Genomic DNA, 23,266 nt, shown 5'->3' on the forward strand with positions numbered 1-23,266 from the left:
TTGATAACGAAGTTTGAACCAAATTATTCGAAATGATTTGTTTTATTACCAATTCGGTTGTTTTTACCTTATACTGAATGCTCCTTGATTAGAGTTCCGGAGGAAAATGAGAGATTCCTTGGATAATCTTAGGAATGAAAAGTCCCATAAATATAAGCTCGCAAACGCTTTGTTTTCGAGATACAGGGTGTTTCTAGTGTGTCGTACTTTTTAGCGATGCTTATATCAGTTTATCAAATCTTCATTAATCTACGCTACAGAGTGGGTAAATAAGTACCAAAACTTATAATTCATTCAATCATTACGGCTTACTAGTTGGATCTTTGAAATAATTCGGATTTTCCTGAAGATAGCTAGAGAGTTGTTTGAAATATTTTTCTCGAAATCGATGGCAGATAGGATAAAACTATAACAAACCAAAAAGTGTAGTATTAGACCAGATTTTCTTTTTACATTCTTTTAACTACCAGCGGTTCACCAATAAATAATTCTGAAGGAAAGAATCAGCCACTCTCCCAGAAAAAATATCGCCCTGTAGATTTGCATTCAAAATCAGCATATAATATGATGAAAACTTTAAATTGAATATTTATGGTCAATTCAAATTAATTATCTTATGAAGTTATGAAGGGAAGGTTCTATGAGAATAAAATTTAAACTTTAACACCTGTATCTCAAAAACAAAGTGTTTGAGGACTCATGTTATAGAAATTTTTTTCTTGAAATGATACGAAAAATTATCATTTTCATTTGTACCTCCAATTCAGCAACGCCGAGTAGATATAGTCAATTCAAAACTGATGTCTTCACAAATAAATGATGGAATGTTCAGTTCTTTGATAACTACATAATGAAATTTTTTGACGAGAATGATACAAAAAAACGAAAACAACGGGTAAGTGTATACCGATGACGAATGCAAAAATCAAGATGGCAAATAAGAGGCAGAGAAAGCGGGTTAATAAAGGAAAATAAAAAACCTTGAACGTGCCCGTAGTGCAATAAAAGTACCTACTCATCTCGAAAGCGATAATAAACTCATAAACCATAAAAGGGTCCGATTTTTTACTGCCGTGTGGATTTCTAAAAAAAGAGAAATGATTATTGGTTCATTTTATGGAAAAATTTTCGCGATTTTGAAATTTGGAAAATCTTGAGGGGTAATTACCAGTACCCCCCCCATTTCTGAGCCCTTGAAGTAGAGGTAGCAGACTATAATCTATCCTATGATTGAACAGCCTCAATGCATACTTCTGCAAGTTATGAAGTGCTATCTATTATTATAAAAGTCGATCAAACTACAGGGGCTAGATACCAGAAAAACCAGTATTCTGGGAAAAACTATCATCTATTCATGATTACAAACATGTGAACAAGGTGCACAATAACAAATTCAACTCAGGTGTAATCGAATATAGTATGTATTAGGGAGATGTTCCTATGATTTTATCAGGTTTTAATACATGCGACTTGCGACTTTTTAAAATTTCCAAGCTACTATGCCAGGCAGAATCTCGGCAAATTGTGAGTTACTGCTCCCTTCTTGAACGTGAATAATGTTCCTTGAACCTAGTCTTAAAATTTCTGATGGTCTTACCCATGTGAAAGCAGCGGAAAAAACAATCCAAACGGTAGACACCTCTCCTACTCGAAACATAACCCTATCAATGTTGTTGAAAAATATATTGGAAAAAGTATCTTTGGATTTGAAACCGATACTTATATTAGATCTTCTTAATAGTCTCTCCAACAAATCAGAGATACCCCTATTGAACGTCATACTAAAATATTCTAAATCGAGTTTAGGATGATGCTCATCTATACTGGGTAAGTCTTTGACTTGTACATTGTAACAGTTGATTCTTGAGGTTGCAAGGGACACTTTTTTCCCATACCCTTATTTCCGATTCGGCCTAGATGAAAAGATATAGCAATTTTAAATTTTCATAATGAGCTAATGCACCCCTGGAAACCGGAACACTGAAGTTTTTCCAAGTATAAGAAATTTGAAACTTGGAAATAAGCTACTATATTAAAAAAATCATCATAAACTCACTTTTAACATTCCGTTAGTTGGACGAAGTACTATTTATAATACCATAAACGAGTTACACCAATTTCTTTGGCGATAAAGATAAAATATTTTTCTCTTGATTTTCTATTTTATATTCAATAATAATAACGAATTGAGCTCACAACCACAAATATTAGCTCTGATATTCATATCCATTCGTTCATTATCGTTGTTGATTTCATTTCGTACAAAAATTATCATTTACCCTATATTCTCAAATATATGATATTCATCTGTGAAAATTCTAAGTTTGAACTTCAAATTTAGAGTGGTGCCAAATTTAAACACAGAACACTAGAATGACAAAAAAATTCCTAAATCTATGTACCTTAAAAGTTCGAATATTCTATGTTCTAACCTAAGATATTTATCCACATTTTTTACTGTTTACACTGTTATTGTTATATGATATGTAAGCATGAAATGAACTTCATCGAAGATTTGAAGAAATCCAACAAAATATTGTTTCGCACATATTTCATTCACAAATTTCACTTGATCGTGTCAAACAGCACAAATATCTAGGGTTATCTTCTTCTTCTCAAACAGATCAATCTTCAGCCAGTTTTGCCCCTGATTGGTAGGGTCTGAATATGGGCTCAGCCTGAAAGACTATGTACCCAATCTCGATAGTATGAATGTCAGTCTTGATCCTGGGTTCTGGGGCAACAGGAATCTTGGAGATCCAATCCCAGGACTGATTATCTAGGAGTAATTTTAAAAAGTTCAATAGAAAAAAAATTACTTTGATAAGAGAATTCTATAAGCATTAAGTATGATAGTCCCGGAGCCCGTTAAAAATTTGGTCAATTATTTCTTCTCGAGCGAAACTTCGTAAAATGCCTCGTAAAATGCATTAGAGAAGAGATCTTTAAAAACTAATATAGAGCCCTGATGAAGAATCAATAAAGATTCGACACGTTGGCAAATTCAATAAAGTTTTTTTTAATTTTTTGCTGTCTCACCGGTCCTCAAGCTGTGATAACCTATTTTGATGAGAACGTACGTTTTTTTTTTTGTTTTTCGATTTTCATCATGATTAGGTACCATAAATATAAAATGGAATGTCCGTTTAAATGAATGATTGATATGAAATTACACTCAAGGTTATTCATAGAAAAAGTAGACAAGGGCGATCCCTTCGATAATTTGCCCACTTGGGAGTATGTTACAACGTTGAATGTAAAGAAGTTCCATTTGAAACAAACCTTCAAATGATTCATTAATTCAGTAACTTCGGTGTCACTGTACTCACTATTGATAAGATCATCCTTGATAATATCCGTGACATTCTTACAGGGGATGCTGGTGTATAGATTGACTACATTAAAAAATACTTATCTGTATTTCGTACGAATGGGACCGTTCAATATCTTTCCCACCAGCTCTATGCTGCTTTAAGAGAACATATAATTCAAAGATCACTTCAGTTGATTACTCAACCATTTCGACAATTTGTAGGTGGAAGAATTATTAAAAACAACTAGTGGCCTGATGGGCATCTCATCAGGTATGGTAGACTTGTGTGTTTCAATCAAGCCATATAATCTTACTTCTAATACATGTTCACTGATTGATAAGAATTATTATCCAGTTATATACAGATAGTAAAATCAGAAACTCTGCCATCAAACTTTTCTGATCATGAATTTATAATTTGTGAATGTTGCCTACCAAGCTGTGAGAAGAGAATTGAACTTCGTGAGTATATAGATGTGAATAATATAGATCCAATGCAATTTGAATACGAATTACGGTCCATACCTTGGAGAAACATATATGATATTGACAATGTCGATGGTAACGATGAATTTATGAATGATAATATCAAAATCATCCTGGACTTGCATGCACCTAAGAAGACAATACGTGTAACAAAGACAAATTGCCGACCTTGGTTGGAAAATGTCAAACCCCTCATGAAATTACGTGACAAAACATTGAGTAAATTCAAAAACAACGATCCCCAGAATATAGGTCTGGTTATAAAAGAATTTATTCATTATAAGATTGCGCTATCCTCTCAATCTTCCGTTTATTACTCATATTATTAATTTCTGCATAGAGTAGTCAGTCTATCCCGAGGTCTATCCTACGTCGTGGAAAAGAGCGCTGGCGATTCCCATTCCAAAAACTAATCAACCTAGTGATTACAAGGATCTTAGGCTGGTGTGAATACTTTCTTGTTTGTCCAAAACACACTAATAGAGTATTCGACAGGCTGCACCAATGCGAATTAATTTGAATTTTTGTAGAGCTAAATGACATAATTAGCTCGAATTAATTCGCACTAGTGCAGCTAGTGGAATACATTATTATTGAACACTTCAAGCGCGGTCCCAGGGGGGGAAGGGTGTCAAGGGGAACATGACCGCCCGTAAAATGGAACCACCTAACACTTAATATGCGTCTCAAGCAGATAAGGTACGAAAAAATAGAATTAGTAACGATATCAGCTATAAATTACAAAATTTACATTTTTTTCGTCGAATTGTACAAAAATTATCTAACTGGTAGTTACACAAACGTGTAACGGCTTAAATATGAACAAGTTTTTCCGGAAAATTAATATGTGAACGAGTTACCATCTTCAAAATAGATAAGCATATAAGCGTAACATAGAAATGAAACAATAGGTCTTTGCAATAGGTGTACAATCCTCATCCCTAAAGAACGTGTTTCAACTGAAATTACAGATGTAATTTCGGTTATACCCGTATCTGTTACTGTCGGCACGTTTAAAGATTTTATTACCCTTGTTGTTGCTGTTAACTGGATAAAGCTTGGATACATGAAAATAATTCAATTCATCTCTGCTAATACCTCAGTCAACTTTATAAATAGAATTCGAAAATTAGGGAATTTAGGAAATTTATTTTAGTTTTGTTAATGTTAGAATTTTTCGAGAATTCTCGAAAGCTTTTTTTCTGTCTCTATCCAGGTCTTGAACTTTACATTCATCGGATGTTAACAATAACTAACAATACTATCAAATAAACCCCGGTATTAAGTAAATCGCCTTGGAAACACAATAATGTTCCGATTTGGATTTTCTTATTGGCTGAATAATCCATGTGCCACTTCGGGAGCGTTTTTGGTTACTCCATTGGTTGCATCTATCACTTCTTAATTACTTTCTAATGATTCGCATAGACCAGTCTGGTCCATAGGGGTATTATTGAAATGCATTTTTACTTAGTTTTAGTTCGTTGTGTGACTGATGATTGTAATGATTTCGTTTATTATGTTTGGCAAAATCGATGGTTTATGTAAAATAGATGATTATTTTGCGATCAAATCTACTTCCACATTTACTTTCAAAGTCAGTAATGATACGACCAGTTCTGAAGAAAATGATTTCGAATCCTAAAGATCTTCATACCATAGAACAAAAAATTTTTGGTGGAATACGAAAAGGACTAGGTGTGATGAACCAACAAATTTTTCATTACATTTTCTGATTTTATCAATGTTATTACTAGTTTGAGTAATCATGTCAAATGGGCGTATGACCTTGAGTCTCTCTAATTTGCTACGTCAAAATATCAGCTACGTAGCCAGATCGAAAAAGAAATTAAGTATTTCCTAGAAAATAGAAATATTTCACCATTTCCCGTCATCAGTCGAGACAGTTATAATAATAGGTTAGGTTAGGTTACGTTAGGTTAGTGGAGACAGTTAAAATAATAGGTTACCTATATCTTTGAATATTTATTCTGATTCTGATTACGGAAATATTTCATAGTTTTTTAAGAAAAACTTAAACTAAGGAAATACCACAATTTTTGAGTGAAGTAGTCTATGACTTTCGGAAAACATAGAAATTGAAAGCGACAGGAACAGCAAGTTGTAGTGGATGAAAATATTTTGTGGGAGAGATCAACATCTCAAAGCCCAAGATACAAATTTTCAGCACAAAATCAATATTATTTTACCACAAACGTCTAATATGCCATCACGGTGAATCATCCTGTATATCATTATTTTCCAGCCTTCTGCTTCAAAGGCTGGACATAAATTTCGCTTTACAATAACAAAGAAATAAAATTCAATTTGGAAACGTAACTGCTACTTTGACGTGGAAAATTGGATGTCATTCAAGGATTTCAAGGTCATGCACCTATTCTACCCTAGTTTGTCTTATCTCCAGACAGAACTTCCGAGTTCATCTCAAACATTTTCGTGCTCTTATAATTTCATTAGACGATCAGTTTATCATCGGTGATAATGTTCCTTGATAGTATATTACAGGCCGAGAATAAAGAATAATCAAATTATTAATACCTTATATTACATAGTTTCATTTTTGATGTGAAAACAAAAGCTATTTATATCACAAATTTTCTGAAAGAATCGACATCAAAGTCCCATACTTACTTACCATTATTTTCAACTCAAAGGTTTCAAAAACCGTGCGCCTATGGTTTTGCAATAATATCTGGCCAAGCGCTTTTATGGACTAGTTCAAGTGACTTTGGATATACCTACTATACGATTCGTATATCAATATTATTTAATAGCTAAATAATTAGGGATAAAGTAGAAGTGTGAATAGTATTATTATATACTTCTACAGATTTGTCTGCTATGATAGATCATGGACGATGAAAGAGTGGGTTGTTCATTTATTCTGCATCTGATACGGTTTACTAAAGTTTGATTCAACCTTTCATCCAATCCGTTACTTAGTTCTTCGTCTATAAATTTCGATATGATTCTTTCTTATCCTTCAATTTATTGTGGTGATTTCAATTGTCATCATTCAATGTTGTATATGATGGAAACTATAAAATTTATTGCTCTTTTCTGGTTCTTTTTTGTTTTCAGATTTGATTACAATATATGCGTTGTCAACTTCTGGCGAAGAGGAAGGATGAAAGGATTTTATTTGAATATTTTAATCCGTTAGAAAATGGACAGTCGACAGCAGTAAGAATTAAATTTACATAATGTTCCTTCAATTATGATTTAAACTCTTTAGTGTTAATTCCTAATATATCGATCAGATCATCAGATCATAACGAGTAGAATGATAGACTAAAAAAAATTAATATGTCTTTTAAAATTAATGCAAAAAGAATCCAAACCATTTCGACGAATAATATTTCACAAAATTCTTTGAAATATCGCTTGAGAGGTCTTTAAACCAAAAGGTAGACATTTCCAATTGTAATGCCCATTTTGTGTTATAAAACCAGTTTTATGATGATCTTTGCTGCGAAAGGAATTGACCAAAAAGCACTATTTATATGTCTAGAACCGAAACCCACTTACAGTCACTAGTTTTCACTATCAAATCACTCATTAGAGGAAAAAGTTGACTTTCTGGTACACCTAATCTATCGAGAGCCGTGAAATCGATACACAATCTATTATTTTATTACCTCCTTTTTTATAAGCCAGAGTAACAGGAGCTGCGAAAGGAGAGGAAGGATCCTCATTAAGATTGGCAGATAGTAATTTAGAAATTTGTGAATCTATTTCTTGTGGATCGTCAATAGAACACCTATATGGTTTCCTAGAGACATTTTTAAGTTCCATCAAATTTATAGTAGCTTCATGATCTGATATTGAAACCGATATCAAATATGTCATTAGCAAAAACTCCTGCATATTTATTAATAATATTGTCAAGTGCAAGTCATTCATTTCTTCCCAAATGATCTAAATTGGTAGAGAAATCATCACGCCGGTAAGGTTAGCTCCCGGCCGGCCAGCTCCACGGGAACCATTCATTCCAACACGGTCAAACAAACTTTCGTCATTTTCGATATTTTGATTTAATTTCTAGATGGGTGAATGTAATAAAATAAGGTTCATCTTATAAAGAAATGAAAGATCTAGCGAGTAGTAATTTTTCGTTTACATAGGCTACATCTAGGGATCAATTTCAGGATGGAATTGAAGAATTTCATACCGGCCGAAGAGATTTTCGTGATTTTTATATTTTCCGAATGAACGGCCAAAGATGATATTTAGTCCATCTTATGGAGAATTGAAAAAGCTATAAATATTGAAATTATGTTCACCTTGGGTACCTCTAAGGGCCCTGCTCCACGACCTGAATAGTAGGATATCGTGCCGGCCGGATAGTATTTCGGGATTTTCATGTTTTTCGAATGACCGGCCAAAGATGAAATTTAGTTCTTGTTATGAAGGATTGAAAAAGCCAAAAATATTGAAATTTTCGTTGACATTGGGTACCTCTGAACTAAAGGCCCAGCTCCACGACCTGAATTGAATGATATTGTGCTGGCCGGATAGTTTTTCGGGATTCTCATGTTTTTCGAATGAGCGGCCAAAGATGAAATTTAGTCCATGTTATGAGGGATTGAAAAAGCCATGAATATTGAAATTTCCGTTCACATTGGGTACCTCTAAAGGCTCAGATCCACGACCTGAATTGTATGATATCGTGCCGGCCGAATAGTTTTTCCTGTTTTTCATGTTTTTCGAATGAGCGGCCAAAGATGAAATTTAGTCCCTGTACTGAAGGATTTAAAAAGACATAAAAATTGAAATTTTCATTCACATTGGTTACCCCTAAAGGCCCAGCTCCAAGAGATGAATAGTATGATATCGTGCCGACCGGATAGTTTTTCGGGATTTTCATGTTTTTCGAATGAGCGGCCAAAGATGAAATTTAGCCATGTTATAAATTATTGAAAAAGCCATAAATATTGAAATATTCGTTCACATTCGGAACCTCTAAAGGCTCAGCTCCACGACCTGAATAGTATGATATCATTCCGGCCGGATAGTTTTTCGTGATTTTCATGTTTTCCGACTGAGCGGCCAAAGATGAAATTTAGTCCATGTTATGAAGGATTGAAAAAGCCGTGAAAATTGAAATCTTCATTCACATTGGGCAACCCTAAGGGCCCAGCTCCACGACCTGACTAGTATGATATCGTGCCGGCCGGATAGTTATTCGTATTGATCAATAATACCAATGTGGTGCCCTTCATTATTTCATTGAAACAAGAAGAAATACTTTTGGAATAATTTTTTTTGTTTTGTTTTTGCTTTTTTTTTGTGAGAAAAGTTTTAATTTCGTCCACCGATCCCTTTCATTTTTGGCCGCTCATTCGAAATACATGAAGATCCCGAAAAACTAACCGGCTACACAATATCATACTATTCAGGTCGGGGAGCTGATGCCTTAAGGGAAACCAATGTAAATGAAAATTTCAATTTTTGTGGCTTTTTCAATCCTTCACTTAATTTCATTTTTGGCCGCTTATTCGAAAAACATGAAAAACACGAAAAACTATCCAGCCGGCACGATATCATACTATTCAGGCCGTGGAGCTGGGTCCTTAGGGGTACCCAATGTGAACGAAAATTTCAATTTTTATGGCTTTTTCAATCCTTCATAACACGGACTAAATTTCATCTTTGGCCGCTTATTATAAAAACATGAAAATCACGAAATACACTCCGGTCGGCATGATATCATACAATTTAGGTCGTGGAGCAGGGCCCTTAGAGGTACCCAATGTGAACGAAAATGTCAATATTCATTGCTTTTTCAATTATCCATAAGATGGACTAAATATCATCTTTGGCCGCTCATTCGAAAAACATGAAAAACACGAAAAACTATCCGGCCGGCATGATATCATACAATTTGGGTCGTGGAGCAGGGCCCTTAGAGGTACCGAATGTGAACGAAAATTTCAATATTTATAGCTTTTTCAATTCTCCATAAGATGGACTAAATATCATTTCTGGCCGCTTATCCGAAAAATATAATAATCACGAAAATCTCTTCGACCGGTATGAAATTCTTCAATTCCATCCTGAAATTGATCCCTAGATGTGGCCTATGTAAACGAAAAATTACTACTCGCTAGATCTTTCATTTCTCTATAAGTTGAACCTCATTTTATTACATTCACGCATCTAGACATTCAATCAAAATATCGAAAATGGCGAAAGTGTGTTTGACCGTGGTGGAATGAATGGTTCCCGTGGAGCTGGCTGGCCGGGAGCTAACCTTACCGGCGTGAAACCATCTTCGTTAATATAATCATTAAAATTCACTCGAGTAGAATCGTTCGCGTTAATATTCTCTAAACCTGAAATACTTTTTACGTCTAGGTTCGAATTACCATTTATGATTTTGAAAATTCGGAAATGTGAAATTTACATTCTGACTATGTCCGAATGTTTGAACTGAATCAAGGCCAATTAGAAAATCATTATGAAAGGTTCCGCTTTTTAGAACAAAAAGTAAAACTTTTTGAGATATATTAATTATTTTTTAATGCAATATAACAACTCCACTTACTAAAATTGCTCTCATTAATTTTCATCATAAGAATTTTGAACTTCTGCAAAAGGTTGAAATTTACAAACGAAATATTCGATCCGAGATCGTAAACTGCTTTACAATTTATTCCACCATTTATGAGTATATCGACTTCGATCAGTGGTAACAATATCAGTTTTTTGTATCGGTAATGAATGCATTCAAATTAGATTCTAATTCGAAATTGTTTACCTTTCTCACTGCACTCAATTTTTTTCTCGAAACCAGCAGGAGTTGGTAACGCAAACCTTTACCACTCTTTTCGCAAATAGTGCAGTGTTTCTTCTCAGTCGAAGATTTGATAATAGCTGTTGACTTTCTGAATTTCTGAGAAGCTGCATCCTTGGGGCTGCTGATTTCAGAATTGAAATTTTTTTTATGAGTTTCCCCATCGAATTTCTTCAATATCTGTATCAAATCCTCAACAGTTGGATCTAGTTCCCATTCAAAACATTTTGTATTTTATTTGGCAGGCCCAATACAATAAAATTCAATTCAATCATTCATGGAATTTCGTGATAAATTTCAAGTATAATCTTTTTTTTTATTACAAAGTTTATAAAGGAACCATGCAAATGACGAAAGTTATAAGCAAATTGGATGGGTTTTCAAGACTAATCCCCAAACGTAAAGATAAAATCTTCCTTTCATGAATTCCAATCTGCTTCTATTCCTAATTTCCTCCGAGTATTTAGGAACCAATCATTCATATATGGGTCCAGACATAAGTGGAATGCTTTTATAAGTTTTGGTCCTTTCGAAAGAAATCGATTTGTTACAATTTCAAAGCTATCTACCCAAGCTTCAACATTCCTATTTTGAGTTGAAAGTTTCTCTATTAAGAAATTTTTATGATATCTTTTAAAGAATCATTTTTCTCTTCAACAATTTCAGTCAGACAAGCTACAACATAAGAAAGTACTGTGCTCGTTTCAAACGTTTGTTTAGATGGCAATGGCTTAAATTCCGCCAACATGTAGATATTCATTAAAAATAAAGTTACCTGCTTCATTTTTATATCGCCTTGTAACTAGAGCATTTGTTTTGATGCCAACATTCGTAGCTCCTTGTCTGACCGGCGTCTATGGCAGTGGCGTAACATATTTTGATTTATTTGGAAATAATCAATTGGTGCTCAAAAATAGTTTAGAGTGTGATTTATTTATGAAAATTCTTTCGTAATTAGAAAAGGTCAATGTTTTTTCTCAGTTTTATGATTTAGCCATTGTGAAGTTAGGAAAAAAAAATTTCTGATAATTATTACACATAAATACGGATAAAATCTTTTTTGCTGTATGAATCTCAATTTAACACTCTAATTATTATTTTCCATTTCTTAAGATGTGAAGGGCAGTCGGAATTCGCAGGAAATCTTTTTTTCTGTTGCATTTTCTCATATAAAATATTTTTTGTAAATTTCTCAAGAATCTGATTTCACGATTTATTCAATCATGAAAGGCAGGATAGGCTGGTGGATTTCAATTGACTTTATTCAACTTTTTCAAAACATAATAAACTACTGAAAACTGTTTTTCATGAACAATGATTTACTGAAAATTTGAGTTAAATTGTCTTAGAGCCCATTTTGTATTTTCAGAAAAAAATATTTGATTAAGCACTAGATTTACTACTGAAATAATAAAAGAAAAATAATAAGGGCAGCCTCTCACAGAGAAGGGAAATAATATTTTAACTGTTGAGAATTTGTGGAACAGGGGCCAACGCATTTATGTGTAGCGATAACTTTATATGATTAATATATTTTAATTGGTTGGGTTCGAGTTGAAACATGACAAAATTATGTAGTATTGATACTTTCATAAAATAAATAAAATTACTGACAAAAATCCGATCTTTCTCTAAAACATAAAAATCATTATTTGCAATTTCATGTCTTTTTTTCTGCTTTTATTGGTACAATAATATTCTCAGCAAATATATATAAAATCAGAAAATTATCTGAAATGCGAATAAATTAACGTAAACGAATACTAGGTATAGTATATCCAGTCACTTGAACTAGTCTATAAAAACGCTTGGCCAGAGATAATTGCAAAACAGTCATAAACTATAGGCGCACACTTTTCAAACCCTTGAGTTGAAAATAATATTTTTGCGAATGTATGGGACTCAGATGTCGATTCTTTCAGAAAATTTGTGACGTGAGTAGCTTTTGCTGTTACATCAAAAATTATACTATGTATTTCTACGGTGTTATAATTTGATTATTCTTTATTCTCGACCTGTAATATACTATCAAGGTACGTTATCAACGATGATGAACTGATCGTTGCATAGAATTATAAGAGCACGAAAATGTTTGAGATGAATTCGGAGATGTTTTGTCTGAAGATAAGACAAACTAGGGTAGAATAGGTGCATGATCTTGAGATCCTTGAATGACATCCAATTTTCTACGTCAAATTAGCAGCTACGTTGCCGAATTGAATTTTATTTCTTCGTTATTGTAAGCCGAAATTTATGTCCCTCAGTGGAAGCAGAAGGCTAAATGATAATAATGTACAGGCTGATTCACCGCGATGGCCTATTGTTTATGGAAAACTGATAATAATTTTGTGCTGAAAATTTAAACAATTTCCTTTTATACCGGAAACAGATTACTACTTTCTTATTTCAAACGGCACACCCAGTATATTATTGCATTATCAGATAGCTTGGTCGATGATAATTTCAGCAATATAATACATATTTATTCCATGAATTATAAACAATATTACATAAACATATTACAAAATCATGTTCAATCATCGGAATAAACAAAATACCTACCACAGAAGCTCTAGTCAGACTATTACTTGTACGTGGTGTACGTGGTTATACTTGAGTATAAGCTCAATGGTTCATAAGTTGAAGAGATTCCTATAGATATCTTATGAAAAGTTTTTTGGAAAAATCTATATTTTTTTTATTCATTCAGTCAATTTTACGTTAGATATAAAAAGAGAGGGGTCTCAAGCAAATCCTATACTTGAAAAGTTATCGAGGAAAAACTTGAACCAAGGAAAACTGCAATTTCTCATTGAATGGAGTCGTCTATGACTTCCAGAAAACATGAACAGAAACTAAAAAGTCTAAATTTCATGAATTGTAATAAATTTTTCGTTAAGATGGTTGAAAATCCATAAACCAATAAAATTTTTAATTACGAGTGATTAATGACATTTCATGAAATGTCAAATTTAGTCATAGACTACTCCACTCAGTTAGAAGTTGTAGTATTTCCTCAGTTCAAGTTTTTCCTCGATAACTCTTAAACTTTTCGTATTCAGAATCAAAATAAATATTCAAAGATATATGTAACCTATTATTAAAACTGTCCCGACTGATGGCAGGAAATGGTGAAATATTTCTATTTTCTATAAAACACTTGATTGATTTTTCGATCCGGCTACGTAGCTGCTAATTTGACGCCTCAACATCATATGCCTATTCTACAAGATCTCTCAAACCAGTAATAACATTGCTAAAATCAGAAAATGTAATGAAAATTCTGTTGGTTTTTCTCATTTGAATCAATTCTTCCTTCAGTGGAATGAAGATATTTTGGATGCGAAATCATTTTCTTCAGAACCCGTCATATATCAATTCCGACTTTGAAAGTAAATGGAGGAATAGATTTGATTGCGAAATATTCATCTTTTTTTTTACATAAGCCATAGAATTGTGCCAAACATCATAGTCGAAATCATTAAAAGCATCAGTCACACAACGAACTGAAACTACGTAAAAACGCATTTCAATAATACCCCTATGGACCACACTGGTCTATGTGAATTATTAGAAAGTAATTAAGAAGTGGTAGATGCAGCCAATGAGTGTAACGAAAAACGCTCTCAAAGTGGAAAAGGGAATACGAGGGGATATATTCAGCTAATAAGATACATAAAATCGGGACATTCTTGTTTCCAAGAGGATTTGCTGAATACCGAGGTTTATTTGAGAGTATTGATAGCAATATTTTCATGAATTCCAAAGAAATTTCAGAAAACTTGGACAACCCTTATATAATTGAAATGTTCAGGCTTCCTCCAAGTGACTTTGGATATACTATAGGTACTGGATAAAATCTTTGGTTATCTTGAAGTAAATAACAGAATATGATTATTGAATGAATAATTTTTCACAAGTGTATCAACATGCCAAAATTATTCACTCATGCGCATATGCAGATATGATTTTTTTGTTGTGGTTTTTTTAGGAGGTCAACTCAAAATGTAATAAAAAGGTCGCAAGTAGGTAAGTATTGAAAATGAGGAGACTATTACGAAAATTCAATATGAATATTCATTTGTTAGTTCAGTTTCGCCTTTCACATGTTTGGTATGTTTTCAATATTGGTTTTCATCATTTTATCAGGTTTTTGTGCATTATGATTATATTATGTGTTCATTGTAAGAATTCGATGGTTCTTTTCAGAATATGTGCAGTTAACTGTGAATTTAGAAAATTAAATAAATATTTCAGAACTAAGGAATAACTTTGCATCCTTGGACGATATTTACTATCTAGTTCAGAATATAACCTCTTTCTCCTTTGTGATGAAATTACAATATCGTTCCTTTAAAAAAAAAAATCCCAGAAAACAAGAGGTGCCGAAAAAAATTAAAAACACCTGAATAATGACTCATTATGGTACAATATGAAATTGGTGCAGAAGTTTTGTGAATGCAATGTAAGACACAATCAATATGAAATCAACACAGTTACAACGCTGTATTTTGAAAAAAGGGTTGGGATTATTGAATATACCTAGTCATTTAAATTGTACTACATTGAAAATTTCATGTAAATTGAATGAGCTATATCGAAATTAAAGTAGAATCGATCGAATCGGTTCAGTAGAGTCTCAATTGGGGACCCAGACCAAACTTTGTTTCGAAACTATCTTGACTAGTGTGATCTCCTAAAATCTGAAGTTCGCCTCAGAAATTAACCTGTAGATCTACGGGCTCAATAGTAATTATTCTTGAACTTTTACATGATATAATAAAATATCAACAGAACTGAAAATCAGAGGGGAATTAGAATTCAATTTTCATTATCTAACGAATTCATTATGCTATTCATTTCCAGGTTATCTGCATATAGCATGGCAAATCGAGAAAATTTCCAACGTTCTATCTTCTAATAATTCATTATATTAATTGAACATCCCTTTGAGTAAAATACACCCACCTTTTGAACATATCAGTTCATCAGTGGTGTTTAATTATATCGAGACTTTGTTTGAGGCACTGTCATGCTACATTGTACATTCATGTTTCAGATATGGATTCTATAACGCCATATTTCATTCCTTCGGTGCTGGCGTGATGCTGTGTACGTGCCTTATACATTTAGTAACTAGTGTACATTCCGCTATCTCGAATGAAATCGAAGGAGACGTAGCGGCAAGCAGCCAATATTCTCAGTTCCTCATATGCTCTGGGTTCTTCATGATATACTTCCTAGAGGAACTCGGACAGTGGATCATCGCTAAAGTTCCTGCGAAACCTTTCGTTTCCAATCCGGAATATTCAGCGTCTGTAAGTATTTTTCAGCAAAATGTTATGTACGCATCACATATCATTTAAGGTTGTGATAACCCTCACCAAATCAGGAAATATAATGTCCGCCGGAATAAGGTGTATTAGTGCACAATTATGGCGGAGGATTCAAATATAGTTGACTCTCGTCAACTCTAGCCTAGTTGGCTTGAAATCTTCAATAACTCGAATTAATTACAATCCCTTTGAAAATGACCATGCATAACTCGTAATCAAATTATGTCGAAGACACATAAAAATTACCTCTATACCTGGAAGTCGGTATTCAATTCGAATATTTAATGATGGGTATTTCATCCGATTGTTTGCATCGAAAATTTAATTAACAAACTCGATTCAAATAGTTGCAAGTAGAATATTATCGACTTTTTCATTAGTAAAATTATATGTTCCAACATTGAAATGTACACCTTTTTCATTATATTCGCTAAAGTTTGATGTATTAGGTATAAAGTCTTAATGGTTTAGTTTTGCAAAGGCTTCAGGAAATATATCATTTGTTTAATGTTTTTTTTTTATCCCTGCTCTCCTAGGCCTTTATGAGACCTTTCAGAATATTATAGCTTGTGCAAAATACTTATTTTGAGCTTTCACTCTCTATTTTTGAAACCAGTTTAAAAAATTTGATCGAAAAAAGAGTACCTATATTTCAAGAGAATCCAATTGGCGTTCATTTCATTGTAAAGAGAAATGTATTCCATTAAAGATTGGAAACAATATCAGCTTAATAGCTGCCACAGTTGCAACATGAAATTGTCTATGACCAATTTGCACATTTGCGACTGCCTTACGATTTGGGTACATTTTTAAAGTCTTGAATCGATTGCGTAGCATTGACATAGACTTTATAGATAAGTCATGTGACCACAAAGGGAAAACTCTTAAAGTGTTAAATCATAAGATATCGGTCGCCTATAGTGATCACCTCTTCGAGAACACGGCCAGGAAACTCACCCTACAAAATTGCGATTGATTCGATGTTTGTATGGACGTAGCGCCGCCGCGCCGTCTTGTTGAAAATACACGTTAAGACCCCGTTCACATGATAAGCAATCAACGCGCGTTTACAAGTACATAAATTTTCATCGAAGCGTACACATGCCAACGCGCGTTTTTATGGAGCGCGCGTTGAACGCTGTTCCAGCGCTCGACCGTTGTGAGATTGCACGATCTGATAGGTGCCAGAGACGTATTTACGTATTTTTCTTCGATCCATTCGGTCAGAAATAGTTCAAAATGGAAACGGACGCTCCTAATACTGAATTATTCATAGATGAAATTGAGAATTGTCCTGTAATATGGTATAGTATATCCATAGTCACTTGGAGAAAGCTAAATATTTCTATTATACAAGGGTTTTGCAAATTTCCAGAAATTCCTTTGGGGCCAGTGAATTTATTGCCTAACAATACTTTCAAATAAACCCCGGTATTTAGAATATCGCGGTATCTACTTATAAGGGACATCTATGGCCAAGCGATTGAATGGACTAGTTCAAGTGACTTTGGATATACTATACATGACTAACCGGCGTGAACTTGGCAGCCACTTTTCAGCAGTCGAATTCGATCCAGCAGCCAAACGACCAGTGGCGTCGGTAGAATTTAAAACTAACGAATCTATCTGTTTTTGGGGTGCAACGCAAGCATTTGCTTTTTGAGTTCACTTGAACAACTTCAGTCAAGTTTTTATGACATTTCAATACACAAAATAATATTATAGATGAACTTGAATTATGCTGATCAATGAAACGACGAGGTATATACAAGTATTCTCACGAATGAGACCTTGAAAAATGTTTAGCCAAGTTGATATTTGGAATACTAAGGTCGAGTTGTACGAAACAACGTTCATCTGTAGATCAACAGAACTGCTAGTTATTGGTGATGTCAGTTCAAAAGAACGGGCGTTGTTCCAACTCATATTGACTGTGGTTCAACTGAACGGCGATTTCTAGTGACATTTCTTGGCAGTATCTTGGCAGTTGGTCTGACTGTTACGAAAATTGACAGATTACGAAATATGAATTTGAATCATACGTTTGGAATGTTGAAAAACTTCATAATTACGCATTAAATTCGTGAATTATGTCTGCCGAAATTGATTAACAACAGAGTTAAGGGAAATTGCGAATAATGCCGCACAACAATTCACTTAATCCAAATCATATTATATTGATAATTTATGTGTTGAATTTTGATAGGATTGGAAGTCTGTGACAACCACAAAACGAAAAATATAATTGAAAACAATGCTGTAATGAGTCCATTAGAGCACTGTTTTTGGAACTGTAATGAACTCATTACGATACTGAAATAGAAAAGATAACTTCTTTGCTTGTCATAAAAAACTTGGTTAGGTTAGGATAATATAAACGTTGTCATGAACATATGGAGGGTTCTAAAATATTAGCAAGAACCACAAACTTCACTGCAAGAGAATAAAATGTGTTGTTAAGTTTGGTGAAGAAATATAAGGAATTAATCGAAACTAAGAGAACAGATAAAAACACTTACAAAATAAAAGTTGATTCCACTTTGTAAAATGATTTGAGCGTTCTCTGTACGTCTGCATCAATCTCGGATTATGTATGTTATCAATTAGCTCCAGAAAATCTTCATGATCAGTTAATTCTTTCAAAAAATCCATTTTATATAATATATAAATATGAATAACTTATGATTAATATACCAATAATGTCAAAAATAGTATATTATATACCGCGGGACTGAAGTAGTACATTTAATCCTGAAGGTAAAGTTTATGACCCGACCGCAGGGAGGGCCATAATTTACCTGAAGGATTAAATGTACTTCAGTCGCAAGGTATATACGATACTTTTCGTACTTCCGGTATGATTTTATTAATTATTTCAATAATTTCAATCAGTTTTTTCTCTCTTCAACTCATTTAATAAACTGTCTTTAAAATAAGTTACCATAGTAACATTGCGTTGTGACAATTATAATTTAGAAACATTGTCATTACTAGTGTCATTGTAAAGAAACATTGTTATTGATAATAATTGGTATCATGAGTGAAGAAGGTGTATCTGATATTGATAAAAGAGCAGCCGAAGTAGGTGAAGAATTGTTACCACCGAAATCTAGAAAACTATACGAGCAGCAGTACGATGCTTTTAAAAAGTGGTGCCGCTTAAAAAATGTGAGACAACCTACTGAAAATGCGCTGTTAGTCTACTTCAATGATAAATCAAAAGCGGTTTGTGCCTCAACTCTCTGGGCACATTACTCAATGCTGAAATTGGTTATTAACATTAGAGAAGATATTGATATAAGTAAATTTCCAAAATTATTAGCTTTTTTGAAGAGAAGAAATGAGGGATTTAAGCCAAAGAAGTCAAGAATTCTCACGTCTGAGCAGGTAGATCAGTTCTTACAGGAGGCTCCGGATGATAAATATTTAATGCTTAAGGTAAATTTGGAAATTTGTTTATATTCAGAAATTTTAAGAAATCAATTTTTTTGTAGGTTGCACTTATTTTGGGCGTTGCGGGAGCTTGTCGTGGAAAAGAGTTGGTTGATTTAGAAATCGACGATGTGAGAGATTTGGGCGATTCCTTCCTAATTGCGATTAGAAACACCAAAAATAAAATTGACCGAAATTTTGTGATCAAAAATTCAGAAAACAGTTCCATCAGTTTTGTGGCGATACATATTTCGAAAATATGTGGCATTGCGAAAGACAGGGACACCTCATTCAAAATTTTTTGTTCAATACATCAACAAAGAATGTACAACGCGAGTAGTAGGAAAAAAAAAATTTTGGTACATTTCCACGGCAAATAGCAGCCGTCTTGAAATTAGAAAATGCGACGTCTTATACGGGACATTGTTTTAGACGCACATCTGCGTCTTTGTTAGCTGATTCGGGAGCAACAATAGACGTGCTGAAGAGACATGGAGGATGGAAATCCTCCAACGTGGCCGAGGGATATATTGAATCGTCTATTAAAAATAAACAAAAAATTTCAGATAAAATATTTGGTCAAGTCGCCGATTCGTCCACTATAGTTATGTCACAGTCCTCATTCTCGCTTCATGTTTCCGCAGGATCTTCGAAACAAACACCAGTTCAATATGAAAAGGACCTATCTGTTACTCGTCAGTTACCTGGTGCATTAACCCAGGAAAGACTGGTCAATATGACGAACTGTCACAATATTAATTTGAATATTAATGTTAATTACCATTCTAATTAATTATATTTTTCAATAAAATATCCCTTAAATACGTTTGTTTGTGATTTAATCGTTCCGGGAGTTTCGTCAATATTTAATCCCGGAGGGATTAAATGTGACACTTTAGTACCTGTCACAAGGGAGTGAAGTTGTCACTTCAAGCCCGGAAGTACGAAAAATATATAAATGTCAATAAAATGAAGCATCAAGCTTTGAACAGTCAACATAGATAAGTAGACAGTAGTAGACAGTCAACCGAACTGAACTGGCTTTGAACCGACAAGGTATCAGCGTTCAACTGATCTTGGTTTTGAACTGTCGATCAACAGTGAACGAGGTTGGTACAACGTAATTTTGTCATTGAACCACAGTCAACGTTGAACTGTTGGTGAACTTGGAATGTACCGGGTTTTTCACACTAATTTGACCCCCCCTTTAACTTTGTTACTGAAAGAGGTACAAAGAAATGTTTTCTACAAAAGCTTCACGAAATCGAATAGTGTTTTTTGAAATGATTTCAAGAAACGAAATATATACAGAGTGGGCAATATATTGATTGCAACATCATTGTTGTTGTTGTTGTTGTTGTTAGCTCTTTTTCCCCTGATTTCGGATATATAACATATGTTTGGCCTATCTCTCTTTTTCTGAGTACCACAGAGTTTCAAATTTTAAGAACCACCTGGCAAGCTAAGTAATCAGTTTTCAAGTGGAAGGCTGCGATAATTCAAAATGCTCTTTTTTGAGTTATCTCGTTGTCAACGATATATAACATACGTTTGTAATTGAATGAAAATATTCATCGAATATGCACTACAGCACCGGAAAAATTTGAAATATTTTCACTTTATGTGAAGAACAATAAAAGTAAGAAAGCTACAAGGAGAGAATATATGAAGTTGCATCCAAATCATCGATTTCCAATTTATAGTGGAAAACGTATGTCATATCGTTGCCAACGAGATAACTCAAAAAATGGCATTTTGAGTATACGCAGCCTACCACTTGAGAACTGATTACTGAATATGCTAGGTGGTTCTTAAAATTTGAAACTCTGTGGTACTCAGAATAAAAGAGATAGGCCAAATAATAATATATAGTAATATATCCGAAATCAGGGGAAAAAGAGCTAGTCAGAAATAGCAAAATGTACAGGGTGTTCCATTTGAAAAAATGAAGTTGCAATCAACATGTTGCCCACTCTGTATATATTTCGTTTCGTGAAAGCCTTTCAAAAAACACAAGTCGATTTCATGAAACTTTTGTAGAAAATATTTTTTTGTACCTCTTTTAGTAACAAAGTGAAAGGGGGGTCAAATTGTGGTGAAAAACCCAGTACAACTGGCCCTTACTTTTCATAGAACAGAATAACATATCCGAAGCACATTGATTTGCAGGCCGTCTAAGGGGCAGTCGACACTTGTGAATTTTTCGAAAGTTTTGGGAATGACCCTGTCAAAAATGTTTGGCCAAGTTAATATTTAGAAATATAACTCCTAAATAGCTACAGAAGCACATTGATTTGCAGGCCGTCTAAGGGGTAGTTTACAATTGTGAAACTTTCGACATTTTTGAGAATAACCCTGTCAAAAATGTTCAGCCAATTTCATATTTGGTATTATTACTCTCAAATAGCTACAGAATAACATATCCGAAGGATATTGACTTGCAGGCCGTCTAAGGAGTAGTTTAGATTTGTGAATTTTTCAAAATTTTTGGGAATGACCCTGTCAAAAATGTTGAGTCAAGTTCATATTCGGTATTATTACTCGCAAATTGCCACAGAATAACATATCCGAAGCACATTGATCTGCAGACCGTCAAAGGGGTAGTTTACATTTGTGAATTTTTCGAAATTATTGTGAATGAACCTGTCAAAAATGTGGAGCCTAAATCATATTTAGTATAATTACTCCTAAATAGCTACAAAATAATACAGGGTGTCCCATAAGTGGCACGTCACAGTGACACCGGAGGTAGGTCAGCTAAAGAGGGACCTAACCAGCCTAACATGACCCCAGTAAAAGTTGCATGGTTTTCGAGTTATTACCAAATTACGTTTTTTTTAGTGAATTTTCACCTTTTTTAACATTGTCAGGGTCAGAATTCTGCTGGAAAGCTCTCGAAGCTTATTTTTTTTGTTGTAATGGAATCTTAAATAGTTATTTAAGATGACATGAGTATGATTCTGTCAAAAAGTTATGTGGATTTCCGTAAATTAATGGATAAATCTTGATTTCAATTGCTAGCAAAACGAGAACTTCGACTTTGGACACCTGCTGTGAAAAAAAAATCCTTGAAACAAAACGAGCAAGTAACATCAAAAAATTGGGCATTTTAGACAGATTTAGAAATGGTACAATACACGAATCTTATGCCCATAAAACTAGGTATTTTCATCATTTTACCGATGCCCTATGTAACTAATTTAAAACTATGCACCTCGCTAGCCGTCCCTAGAGAGAGACTTGTTCTGTCTCTCTTTATCTACTTGGTAAAGAAAGGGATGGATAGAGTGCTTTGTTCGATCATGTAGCACGAGCAGCGATGGCCCTGCAAACCAAATCAGTTCGTTACCTTGCGTTTCGTGCGATCCCCGTGTTCTCCGTGTCTCTGTTTTCGTGTGTTCCTTAACTAAAATCGACTTGGCATTTCTCTGGACTCTGATTTACTCTTTATTTGTGGAATAAAGTGACAACTCGGCACTCTATCGGACACTGATTTGTGTATGCAACCATGGCGAATCACAAGTTTACTCATAGTGAGTACGCTGACATGCATTCAATCTACAACGAAACCAGGCGTGTTCCAAATCGAGGCAATGTGAGTTATAATGCAAGATTGGCTGCAAGGTTGTACCTACTTGGAACGATATCCGAATCGTAATCCTACCAACTACGAAGTCATTTTGAGAACTACAAATGCTTATTGCGAGGACAGACTACCAGGGACGAATAGCCGATCTGGAAGACCTCGAACGATTGACGACAACGTCTTTTTAGAAGAAGTGCGAGCGGAGCCAGGAACTTCAGTGCGAAATATTGAACTCCGTACTGGAGTCCCCAAATCCTCGGCACAACGAATTTTGAACAGGAACAAAAACCATCCCT

The 23,266-nt window shown here is 34.1% G+C and overlaps 2 protein-coding genes across 5 annotated transcripts in view; one reads left to right on the plus strand and one right to left on the minus strand.

Moving 5' to 3' along the window:
- The window catches only part of LOC123672345 (glutamate receptor ionotropic, kainate 2), a 730,109-nt gene that overhangs the window by 564,111 nt on the left and 142,732 nt on the right, over positions 1-23,266 (minus strand). The gene's annotated exons all lie outside the window — the stretch shown is intronic.
- LOC123672348 (zinc transporter ZIP3-like) overlaps positions 1-23,266 on the plus strand; it is a 75,159-nt gene that overhangs the window by 15,704 nt on the left and 36,189 nt on the right. For both annotated transcript variants that reach the window (XM_045606429.1, XM_045606428.1), the window contains exon 2: positions 15,676-15,934. In XM_045606429.1, the coding sequence (XP_045462385.1) occupies positions 15,676-15,934 (259 nt within the window). The remainder of the gene's footprint in view (positions 1-15,675; positions 15,935-23,266) is intronic.

Source organism: Harmonia axyridis, chromosome 2 (genome assembly GCF_914767665.1).
Source record: "Harmonia axyridis chromosome 2, icHarAxyr1.1, whole genome shotgun sequence".
NCBI lineage: Eukaryota > Metazoa > Arthropoda > Insecta > Coleoptera > Coccinellidae > Harmonia > Harmonia axyridis.